General features: G+C 46.9%; 1 protein-coding gene across 2 annotated transcripts in view; it reads left to right on the forward strand.

Moving 5' to 3' along the window:
• Window positions 1-289: 289 nt before the first annotated feature.
• Window positions 290-12,563, forward strand: part of LOC132381319 (LIM and senescent cell antigen-like-containing domain protein 1) — a 337,779-nt gene continuing 325,505 nt past the window's right edge. Inside the window, exon 1 of one of the 2 annotated variants that reach the window (XM_059950700.1) lies at window positions 290-668. In XM_059950700.1, the coding sequence (XP_059806683.1) occupies window positions 658-668 (11 nt within the window). In that variant the 5' untranslated portion in view covers window positions 290-657. Of the gene's footprint in view, window positions 669-1,028; window positions 2,983-12,563 lie in introns of those variants that run through there. The other variant, XM_059950693.1, reaches the window with a different exon arrangement.

The raw sequence follows: 12,563 nt of genomic DNA on the forward strand, positions 1-12,563 counted from the left end.
ATGAGCAGACAGGCAGGGCGAGTTGCTCAAATAAATAAAAACCAACGGAACAATGGAGGGTACGAAGGGCCGAATGGCCCATGGTTTTGTCGGATGTATTCAAGATGAGGCACGGGTATTTGTTTGAATCCCGGATATTGGAACAAGTTCGAGTTAACAGCAATTTGGAGTGCTAGAACAAGAGCACTCCGAGTGAGAGGCCAGTCTGAATACCCCCCTTTGGGGAGTATTGGCAATCTTCAATCATAGGAGGAATCGAGGCAGTACCTCGTCCCTGGCCAAAAGCTAAGAACAGATTCTCGGGTGGTATTCTCACCAGCGTAGAGGGCTGTATATGGGGTGGTATCTGGCTGAATAGAGGCAGAGCCCTTGTAGATCAGGACGATATGACCAGGCCATTAAGAGTCGCAGAGTTTCTGCTGTTCACGTTCCCACGGGGGTAAACAGTCCCTTTAAAGCGCCTTCTCTCAGATTCCGATCTGGCTCAGGGCTCTGGGCTGTTTACGAGATCTCAGTAGTTACATTCCCCCTGGGAAGTCGCCCCGTGGTTTTGCCAAGAGCGCACGGCAGCCCAGCGCTCTCCTTTTTTGGGTTGAAAACTCTCGGTAGAGTTACTGTCTCCAGGCAGTGAGCGAGCGGGGAGCCACGCCGAGGATCATGACTGGGAGGTGAGGAGACGGGTGGTGCCGAGCAGGAGCGTTTCGGGGAGGGTGAGGGTGAGAAAATGTGGAGAGGGCAGTATGAGAGGGGAACGCGAGAGAAGTGTGAGTAGGGGCGTGGAAGAGAGCGTGACTGTCAGACAGGGATGGAGTGGGAATAAGCAGGGGCTTGCAATGAAAATGCGAGAGAACCAGTGTAGAAGGATATAAAGAGAGAATAAAGGAAATGTGTGGAGAATCAGTGACTGAGAATGGACAGAGTGCGTGGAGAGCTACATCACCAAGTGCTGACACATCGGGAACTCTGATTATAATCTTCCAGAGTTACGGGTTCTGGAATCGTTCTTATGAAAAGGGGAGGGGGGGGGGAAGGCGAGGCAAAACAGGGAGCTTCTGAAATACTGTAGGGATTGGGGAAATGTTGACGTCGGTAGTAAAGGATGTAATAACAGAACAACTTGAAAAAATAAGCAGGAGCGAAAGGAGCTGTTTATGAAAAGGAGCCCGTGTTAGACTAATCCAGTAAAGTCGTCTGAGCATGTGCGTAATGGAAAGGGAGGGGGTGCCAGTGGCTGGGTGGCGTTGGTATTTTCCGAAGGCTTTCAATATATTGCCAGCCAGGCCAGCCCACCGAGTGTGGGAATAAGGGGATCCTCAAGTTGGCAGGCTGACACGGACTGGGTAGCCGCCCACCGTGCCAGGGGACCCAGGAGACGGGTCATGGCTCACCGATGATTCTGCATCTGTGGACAGGATGTAAAAAGGTTTCAATGGAACAAGCTGAGAGACTGGGCAAGATTATGGTGGATATAAGATAATATTTTAAAGCATTTATTATAATGCCGGTTTTTAAAGAAAAAAAGTGATAGATTCCTGTTCACAGCAGCAGCAACCCTTTTGACACACCCAGCTCCAAAATGCAGGTGTTGCAAGCTATATTGAGAGAGAAATGGTATTGCTGTGGTCTCTGTGAGGAGGTTTGAGTACAGTGTAAAGCGTCTTACTGAAGTTTTACAGGACCTTGTCAAGACCGTAGATGGAGTATCATGCAGTATATAGTTTCCACAGAACGAGTGAAAATTCATCAGTAATGCTGGGATTGCTGTATGAGGGTCTGGGTCTGGGCCAGGTATTTACTGTTGAGTTGAGATATTCATTCACTCGAGGGCTAGAGGAGTGGAATGAAGTCAGTGACCTCATTCGAAGCAGAGATCCATAGAACGGATATTGAGACTGGGCGGAAAATGTCACTGGGGTAGCTCAGCCCAGAGCTCCGTGGTGGAGCACGTTTGAGGGGTGATAGTCTCCACACGTTCTATGTGTTTGGCTGCATGAGCGAGAGAAAGTCTGTCTCAGGTACAGGAAACGCGTCAGTGTTGCAACAGTGAGTGTGAGTTGTGTGTTAATATTGATTTGCTGTTAGCATCAATGTTCAGTAGGAGTGTGTGTTGGGGTGGGCGTGAATGTATCAGTGTTGGTGAGTGTGACTGTGTCAGGATTGTAATAGGTGTGAGTGTTTTAGGGTGCTACGGGTTGAGTATAGGCAAGCCAGTGTTCGTAAGCATGTCAATATGGCATGGGAAATAGTGTGTTGGTGTTGGTTAACTGTTGAGTGACTTAGTGTGAGTGGTGTGTCTGCGTGTGGGCTGTGGGTATGCCAGTGTGAATAAGTGTGTCATTCTGCTGTGAGGTTGTGAGTGTGTCAATGTGAGGTTCTCAATCTGAGTGAGTGGATGAGGGTGAGTAAGAGTGTCAGTGTGCGTGTATCAATGTGAATGTTGTTACAATGTGCCTCACTGACTCCCACGTTTTGGGTTGCCCTGGGTGCTGTGGGCAGTGGCAGAACCTCCCTGGTCCACGTTGGCCTCCATGACTGGCTATCTGGTGGTCCAGCCCCAGGGTCCAAAGTCTAGGATCTCCCTCTCCCCTTTCACTGCAAAGCACACGTTTTGGCTGTAACTCCACCTCCCTCCGTGCCTGAGCTCAGAATCCTGTTATTCCTGTCAGGAAGGAAGCCAGAGGCCGACAGGACAATCTCCGCTTTTGAGATTGTGCAGCTTTGGTCTGGCCAATCACATCACTGGGAATGGTGTTGGGGGAGGGAAACGGACTGTCACCTTGTCCTGGCAAAGCAACGGCGCCTTTTCTGGAGAAGAAATCGCTCGGAAAGCCAGGCTGGGGTAGGCCAGGAAATGCTGGTGGGGCTGATGGCGGGGGTGAAGCTTCGCGAATTGTCTTCGTCCCAGCTCTACCGCCGTCGCTACGGACGCCACAGTGGGCTGCTGGAGATGTGGGGTTCCAGATCCGAGCCCCCAACACCAGGGTAGGTGGAGAAGCACAAGCCCAGGCAGTCAGTCTGAGAGCTAGCAGTCAGGGAAAGGGCAATCAACAGTCCAACCCTCTCCCCCTCTCCTCCCAACCTCAGGCCTTGCGTGAATCATGCAGGACAGTTCAGCCCTCGCAGTCAGGGCACTTTCTCCCTCCCCTCCAGACCTGTCCTGCCCCATGGAGATTTTCACTTGGCTGTACATCCTGTCTGGAAGCTGGGGAGGTGGAGTGGTCAGGGGCCAGCAATCAGTGGTGGTGGTGTTGGGGTGGGCGTGAATGTATCAGTGTTGTTGAGCGTGAGTGTGCCAGAATTGTAATAGTTATGAGTTACCAGAGTTCTGAAAAGTTCGGTTCGGGATCAGGGGATGGTCAGGAGTCAATAGGGGTGATCAGGGTTCAGTGGGAGTGGTCACAGGTCAGTAAGCATTGTTAGGGGTCAGAGTTTGATAGGATGGTCAGGGATTGGTGGGGTGGTCAGGTATCAGGGATCGATGAAGCCTCAGTGCTTTGGCCTTGTCACTGAATAAATGAAGACTAGGACAGCAGGGTCCCAATGGCCTGTCCTATGGCCTAACAGGCAGAGGATTGGTCCTAGTCAGCAGGCAAATGGGGGGAGGGGTGGTGGGGTCTCAGCTGGGGTTGGAGGTAAAGTGAGCAAGAGGACAGAGGGATAGGGTATGTGGGGTGGAGGGAGAGGGGAGAGAGAGGGAGATGGAGGAATGATGGAGGGAAGGGAAGTGGAGGCAGGGCAAGGAAAGGAGATGGGGAGTTTAGGAGGGATGTGATGGAGGTGCTGAGGAGAAAAGAGAGGTGAGTGATAGAGGGGTAATGACAGGAAGGGACTTGAGGATGAGGAGAGGGAAGGAGTGATGGAGAGGGTGGGTAGAGGAGGGAATGGAGGGATGAAATACAGAGGGAGGAGTAGGTGGGATAGAGGATAAGGATTTAGGTAAGAGGCAGGGTAGGAGGATGGTGGAGAGGTGATGAGAGAAGGGAGTAGAGGGGTGGTGGTCTAAGTGATAGAGAGAGGGGAGAGGGGCTAAGGGGCAATAGATAAAGGTGTTATGAGAGGGTGATGGAGGGATGCAGGAGAGGGGAGAGCTGATGGGGGAAGGATGCTGGAACTAGCTGTTTCCACTGTAGAGTTAGTTAGCTTTCGAATGGCAAAATGGACACCTGTGCTGTAAGGACTGAATTTCAGACAGAGAATGGTGTAGTGGGAGAGGGAGAAGAATGGTTGTGTGATCCCTGGTGTGGGGGGTAAGATATCCTCCCCCATGGGAGGGGTGCAGGCAATTGAATACTCTAGGAACCTTTGTCGATGAGTGGTGATGAGGGGCTTGTCTGCATCGGCAATTATCTGTAGAGGTTTGTCCACAGTGGGAATTGTGGCTCTGGTACAGGGAGGGTGATTCATGCTCAGTGTGAGGTGGGGAGATGTTGGTATGGAAGTGTTTATACCAGGAGAGGGGCAATTGGATGTGAGTGGGAAAGCTGAAGGGGGTGGGCATTGCATATATTGGGAGTGTGGCCATGTCTTGCTGACCCGGGGGATCCCTTCGTGGGATGACAATTCCATCCAGCACCACATTCACAAGGAACCTACTGCTTCAGGACTACTCAGCCTTGGTCCAAACATGGATCTAGACTCTGATTCCAGGGGTGCATTAACGGGGACTTCCCTTTGGCATTTCACTCTACATGACTTCCAGGAGCCCTGGTGAAACTGAAGTCATTGGTCATCAAGAAGAAACAATTCGATGGTTGTAGCCAAACCTCACACAAAGGAGCACAGTTATAGCTGAGGATGTCACTACAGGACTTCACTAGAGGAGTTCATGGCTCAACCATCTTCAGCTGCTTCATCACATGTGCAAAAGTTCATTAATTCTTGATTAGTAGGAGTTCCAAAAATTATAGGGAGAATGCAGGAGAATGGGGTTGGGAGGGAAAATAAATCAGCCAAGATTGAATGGCAGAGCAGGTTTGATGGGCTGAATGGCCAGGCCTTTGCTCCTATGTCTTAAGGTCTTATGATTGCACAAGGCTCAGTTCAGGCAGTGGTTGGTAAGTGGCAGTAACATGCACACCAAGTGCCAGGCAGTGACCAAGTCCTTCAGATAGAATCTAACCTCTGACGTTCAATGGCATTACTACCACTAGCTTTCCCCTGCACCCCCATTAACATCATGGGGTCACCACTTAGGTGAATCAATAACAAATCCCGTGGTTACAGCAACAGCTGAGAGGTTGACTGTAGAGAGTGACTCTCCAAGGCTTTTCCACCTACAGGGCATAAGTCAAGTGTGTGAAGGAACAGTCTCCATTTCCCTGGATGAGTGCACCTTCCCGGCTCCCAAGAAACTCAACACCACCCCTTGAATGATACCCCACCCACCACTCTGAACACTCCCTCCCTCCATCACTGATGAGCAGAGGCTGCAGAGTGCACCATCTACAAAATGCACTGCACTTACCCTGGTCACTCCGAGAGCACCTCTCAAACCAATGCCCTCTGCACCCAAATGGGCTAAGGGCAGCTGGGGAAATCACCTCCTGAGGGTTCCCTTCCAAATCTCACACCATCCTGATTTTGAAATCATGGCTTATTGACTTTTCCAACTTTCTTTTGAATTCACAGCTTAAGAACAGGAGAGGATATTTGATCCATTTGTAACCTCAGCTTAATGGTCTCATCTACTCCAGTAATAGAGCAACACTGGACAAGCCATTCAGTCCATGGTATTGTGCTGACTTACAAAATAGGTCCTCCTGTGGACATCTATACCCCTTCATTCCCTTCATAATCTTTCATCCACTCGCTTGTCAGGAATCAGCTCCCTATGCCTTAACAATATCCTCTGCCTCTGTTTCCACCTCCTTTCAAAGAGGAGGTTTCCAAAGATTCATGATCCTGTGTGAGAAAAAAAATGCGTTAAATAGGCAAACGCTTATTTCTAAACATATAACCCTCTTCAGATTCTTTCACAAGGATGATTGGCCTCTCCATATCCAGCCAGCCAGTAATTTATCGTGAATCTGCGTGTCACTTTTGCAGAGGCCAGTAGCAATCATGAATGGGTTAAGTTATGGAATCTCTTGCTTAGGTTGTGATCGTGGTGTTCTAATTCAGATGAAGGGAAGTTGGGGGAAACAAGGTACTTCCTCTGGTGGTTGTTCATGAGGCAGATGCTCAAAATAGGAGCTAGGTCAGTCAAAGGTGACTTCAGGGGGAAGCCTTCACACAAAGCATTTTCATACAGAGGGTAATGGTCATGTGGAGCGAACTGCCAGGGGAATCTAGAGACCACAAGGGCTCAGTGGGGAACAACCACAATATCTGGTTGTTCTGCTACTGGACAGGGAGGAGTTGGATTGGTTAAGGAAGACCCTCAATTATTATAGTAGTCTACCTCCCCGGGGGGCCACATGAGTTGCAGCAGTATTATCGGTTTTAAACAATGCAATTTAATACTAAATACATTGTCTACAAATGCAAGAATGAAAAAGTGTTACACAATTCACTCTTGTAAATTATATTTATTATGAATAAAGTTTATTTTGGCTGAAAAACTAAGTAGAGGACATAGATTTAAGGTGCAAGATTTAAAAGGGCAACTTCTTTACACAGGGGATGGTGCAGACATGAAATGAGACAGGAAATGATTGAGACAGATTTTAAACAATGTTTAAAAGATACTTAGATAGGAAAGGTTTAGCAAGGGACTTGGACCGCACGTGGGCAAGTGGCTTAGGAAGCTCAGCATGGGTGCCAAAGGCTCTCCTTCTGTGCCCTATAACTCCAAAAGGATGTGAAAACCCAGAACAATCTGTCCAAATACTGTTGAGATTGGGTTAAATCAATTAAAAATGTCAAAGCTGGTGTGTTTTTTTGGTGAGGGATATTAAAAGTTATTGAAGCATAACAGTCAAGGTGCAGCTGAGTCTTGAACTGAGGGATGGAATAGGCTCGAGGAGCAGAATGACGTAACTCCATCGTGTGGTTCCTTGCTCTATGGGTCTTTGCTACGCCCCGACTCTCCACGTTCCCGACTTCTGGAACAGGTGGCGATCTCTGAATGGGAGAAGGCTGCTGTCTATCACAACATGGATGCTCAGTGGGACAGCGGGTAGCGTGTTGCCTTACAGTGCCCCACGCCTGAGTTCGAGCTTGATCTCAGCTGTTGTCTGCAGGGAGTTTGCATGTTCTCTCTTTGACCATGTGGATTTCTTCAAGCTGCTCCGATTCTCTCCTACATCCCCCCCCCCCCCCCCCGTGGTTAAATGAGTGGTAGAATTGGTGCGGGGGAAACTGCCCCTAGTAGAACTTGCGGGAAGTTGATGAACCATAGAACATTACAGCACAAAAACAGGCCTTTTGGCCCTTCTTGGCTGTGCTGAACCATTTTTCTGCCTAGTCCCACTGACCTGCACCTGGACCATATCCCTCCATACTCCTCTCATCCTGTCCAAGTTTTTCTTAAAGGTTAAAAGTGAGTCTGCATTTACAACTTCATCTGACAGCTCATTCCACACTCCCATCACTCTCTGTGTGAAGAAACCCCCTCTAATGTTCCCTTTAAACTTTTCCCCCTTCACCCTTAACCCATGTCCTCTGGGTTTTTTCTCCCCTAGCCTCAGTGGAAAAAGCCTGCTTGCATTCACTCTATCTATACCCATCATAATTTTATATACCTCTATCAAGTCTCCCCTCATTCTTCTATGCTCCAGGGAATAAAGTCCTAACCTATTCAACCTTTCTCTGTAACTCAGTTTCTCAAGTCCCGGCATCATCCTTGTAAACCTTCCCTGCATTCTTTCAACCTTATTAATTTCCTTCCTGTAATTTGGTGACCAAAACTGCACACAATACTCCAAATTCAGCCTCGCCAATGCCTTATACAGCCTCACCATAACATTCCAACTCTTATACTCAATACTTTGATTTATAAAGACCAACGTACCAAAGGGTCTCTTTACTACTCTATCGACCTGTGACGCCACTTTTAGGGAATTTTGTATCTGTATTCCTAGATCCTTCTGTCCTACAGCACCCCTCAGTGTCCTACCATTTACCTTGTATGTTCTACCTTGGTTTGTTCTTCCAAAGTGTAATACCTCACACGTCTGTATTAAACTCCATCTGCCATTTTTCAGCCCATTTTCCCAGCTGGTCCAAATCCCTCTGCAAGCTTTGAAAACCTTCCTCACTGTCCACTACACCTCCAATCTTTGTATCATCAGCAAATTTGCTGATCTTATTTACCACATTATCATCCAGATCATTGATATAGATGATAAATAACAATGGACCCAGCACTGATCCCTGTGGCACACCACTAGTCACAGTTCTCCACTCAGAGAAGCAATCCTCCACTACCACTCTCTGACTTCTCCCATTGAGCCAATGTCTAACCCAATTTACTACCTCACCATTAGATTAAAGAAAATTGTAAAGTACGATTACTGTAAGAATAATGTAAATGGGTCTGCAGAGACTCGGTGGGCGGAGGAGCCAGTTTCTGCCCTGTAACTGCACGAAGGAATCCTGCTCCCCAGGAAGCTCTCAAGAATGAGCTTCCACCTATTCCCTGTTCAAGACCAGAAGCTCAGTTGTAGATCAATCCCCTTAAGACCCAGCAGTGATAAAATCTGTGGTAACTTCTGCTCAAATAGATTTCAAAGTAAACAAAAGCATCTGCTGTGTAAGAAGCTGGATGAACTGTCTACTGGAACAAAGACTAAGGGAGATGTTCCAGAGTGATTGTGTGGGGGAGTGGGTTAGAGTGGACCAGTAGGTCTTCAACAAGTCTGTTTACTTATTATGGTGAAAGTTATTATCTTTTAATACTGTTTTTGTATTAGAATTAACAAGTTCCAGCATAGGTCATTGATATTATTGCTCATATAAGGAAGAGGATGATTCGAGGTGAAGATACTTAGGGCCCTTGGGGAGGGGGGCTGCAATCTATTTATCACACTGGCTGCCTATGCTCTGCTGAGTGTCATTTTTAAATTCAAGTTCAAGTTTATTGTCAAAGGCATACCTGCCCAGGTTCAAAGTTCAAAATAAACTCATTATCAAAGTACATATCCAACCCTGGGGTTCATTTTCTTGCAGGCGCATGCAGTAAATCCGTTACAGAGTAACAACCATAATAGAATAAATTTATTTGAAGTTATTATTTGAAGTTTATTTGAAGTTATTTAAGCACCACACTTATTTGAAGTTTATCAAAGTTTTAGATGTCACGTTGAATCTTTGCAAACTCCTCAGGAAGCTGTAGTGCTTTCTTTGTAATTGCACTAATGTGCTGGACTCAGGTCAGATCCTCTGAAATGATAACACTGAGGAATTTAAAGTTGCTGATCCTCTGCATCTCTGGTCCCCCAATGACGACTGGCTCTGGTTTCCTCTTCTTTAAGTCAATAATCAGCTGCATTGAGTAAGAGGGTGTTGTTATGATAACACTCAACCAGATTTTCAACCTCCCTCCTATATGCTGATTCATCAGCAGCTTTGATTTGCACTGGAGCTGTGCTTAGCCTCACAGTCGTAAGTGTAAAGTAAGCAGAGCACAGGGCTCATCACACAGCATTGTGGTGCACCAGTACTGATGGGGATTGTGGATTATGCTGTTCCCAATCCAAACTGACGGGGGTCTGCAAGTGAGAACATTGAGCATTCAATTGCACAAGGAGATATTGAGGCCAAAGTATTGAAGCTTATTGATTAGTTTTGAGGGAATGTTGGTATTGAATGCCAAGCTGTAGTAAATAAAGAGCATGCTGATGTACACATCTTTGGGTTGAGTGAAGAACCAATGAGATGGAATCTGCTGTGGGCCTGTTATACCGGTAGGCAAATTGGAGCGGATCCAAGTCGCTTCTCAGGCAGGAGTCGATATGTTTCATCACCAACCTCTCAAAACTCTTCATCACTGTAGATATAAGTGCTACAGGATGATGGTCAGTGAGGCAGGTTACCCCATTCTTCTTAGGCATTGGTACAGGTAAAGCCTGCTTGAAGCAAGTGGATACGCAGACTGCCAAAGTGAGAGGTTAAAGATCTCAGTGAACACTCCAGACTGTTGATCAGCACAGGTCTTAGTACTTGGCCAAATACTTTCCGTGGATTCACCCTCTTGAAGGTTGTTTGCACGTCGACCTCAGAGATTGAAATCACAGGATCATCGGGGGCTGTGGGAGCTTGTGATAGTTCACGTTTTGACAGTCAAAGTGAATGTAGAAGGTATTGAGCTCACCTGGAAGCGAAGCCCTGTTGTTACCTATGTCACTTGATATTACTTTATAAGAGGAGATAGTATTCAAGCCCTGCCACAACTGTCAAGTAACCTCCGTTGATTCAAGTTCAGTCCGGAATTGCCACTTCACCTTTCCAGAGAATGTACCTGGTTCATTTGTAACTTTCTGGGTCACCAGACCTGAATGCCTCTGATCTGACCCTCGGCAAGTTTCATCCAGGTTACAAGTGCCATGAAAATCAGCAGCACAGTACGTTACAAACATGACAAACAGGAGTAACCTGAACTTAAATTCACATCATTTATATACAACAATCAGCAATATAAATTCAGTAGGAGAATGGCTGATAGGGCATTCAATTTCACTTCTCTTTCCTTACAGTCTTGAGTCCTCCACTGATTAGAAATCCATCTTGGCTTTAAACATTCTCAAGGATTCCACCTCCAAACTAGAACTTCCAAAGATTCACAAACCCAAGGGAAGAATTTTTCCCTCTTAAACACAGAGTCTGGCCCTGGGGCTCAGAAGGGTAGGGGAAGGAAGAAGATGGCAGCTGCGATAGGGGACTCTGTAGTTAGGGGTCAGACAGGCGATTCTGTGGACACAGGAAAGAAACTCGGATGGTAGTTTGCCTCCCAGGTGCCAGGGTCCAGGATGTTTCAGATCGCGTCCATGATACCCTGAAGCGGGAAGGTGAACAGCCAGAGGTCATGGTACATATTGATACCAATGACATAGGCAGGAAAAGGGAAGAGAAAACAGACCACAGGGAGTTAGGAAGGAAGTTGAGAAGCAGGACCTCAAATGTAGTAATCTCAGGATTACTCCCTGTGCCACGTGACAGTGAGTATCGGAATAGAGTGAGGTGGAGGATAAATGTGTGGCTGAGGGATTGGAGCAGGGGTCAGGGATTCAGATTTCTGGATCATTGGGACCTCTTTTGGAGCAGGTGTGACCTGTACAAAAAGGATGGGTTGCACTTGAATCTGAGGAGGACCAATATCCTGGCTGGGAGGTTTGCTAATGCTGTTGGGGAGGGTTTAAACTAGAATTGCTGGTGGGTGGGAACTGAACTGAAGAGACAAGGAAGAAGCAGTTGGCTCACAAATCGAGAAAGCTTGTAGGCAGTGTAAGGGGGAGGATAGGCAGGTGATAGAGAAGGGATGCACTCAGACTGCTGGTTTGAGATGTGTCTGTTTTAATACAAGGAGTATCATGAACAAAGCAAATGAGCTTAGAGCGTGAATCAGTACTTGGAGCTATGATGTTGTGGCCATTACAGAGACTTGGATGGCTCAGGGACAGGAATGGTTACTTAGAGTGCCAGGCTTTAAATGTTTCAGAAAGCACAGGGAGGGAGGCAAAAGAGGTGGGGGTGTGGCACTGGTGATCATAGATAATGTCATGGCTGCAGAAAAGGAGGAAGCCATGGAGGGATTGTCTACTGAGTCTCTGTGGGTGGAAGCTAAGGACAGGAAGGGGTCAATAACTCTACTGGGTATTTTTTATAGACTACCCAACAATAGTAACAGGGACATTGAGGAGCAGATACGGAGACAGATTCTGGAAAGATGCAATAGTAACAGTGTTGTCATGGTGGGAGATTATAATTTCCCCAGTATTGATTGGCATCCCCCTAGAGCAAGGAGTTTGGATGGGGTGGAGTTTGTTAGGTGTGTTCAGGAAGGTTTCTTGACACAATATGTACATAAGCCTACAAGAGGAGAGGCTGTACTTGATCTGGTATTGGGAAATGAACCTCGTCAGGTGTCAGGTCTCTCAGTGGGAGAGCATTTTGGAGATAGTGATCATAATTCTATCTCTTTACAATAGCATTGAAGAGGAATAGGAACAGACAAGTTAGGAAAGCGTTTAATTGGAGTGAGGGGAAATATGAAGCTATCAGGTAGGAACTTGGAAGCTTAAATTGGGAACATATGTTCTCAGGGAAATGTACAGCAGAAATGTGGCAAATGTTCAGGGGATATTTGTTAGCATTCTGCACAGGCACCTTCCAATGAGACAGGGAAAGGATGGTAGAGTACAGGAACCATGGTGTACAAAGGCTGTTAAAAATCTAGTCAAGAAGAAAAGAAAAGCTTATGAAAGGTTCAAATACTAGGTAATGACAGAGATCTAGAGAATTATAAGGCTAGCAAGATGGAGCTTAAGAATGAAATTAGGAGAGCCAGAAGGGGCCATGAGAAGGCCTTGGTGAGCAGGATTAAGGAAAACCCCAAGGCATTCTACTAGTAAGTAAAAAGCAAGAGGATAAGATGTGAGAGAATAGGACCGATCAAGGGTGACAGT

This window comes from Hypanus sabinus, chromosome 2, assembly GCF_030144855.1.
Source record: "Hypanus sabinus isolate sHypSab1 chromosome 2, sHypSab1.hap1, whole genome shotgun sequence".
Lineage (NCBI taxonomy): Eukaryota > Metazoa > Chordata > Chondrichthyes > Myliobatiformes > Dasyatidae > Hypanus > Hypanus sabinus.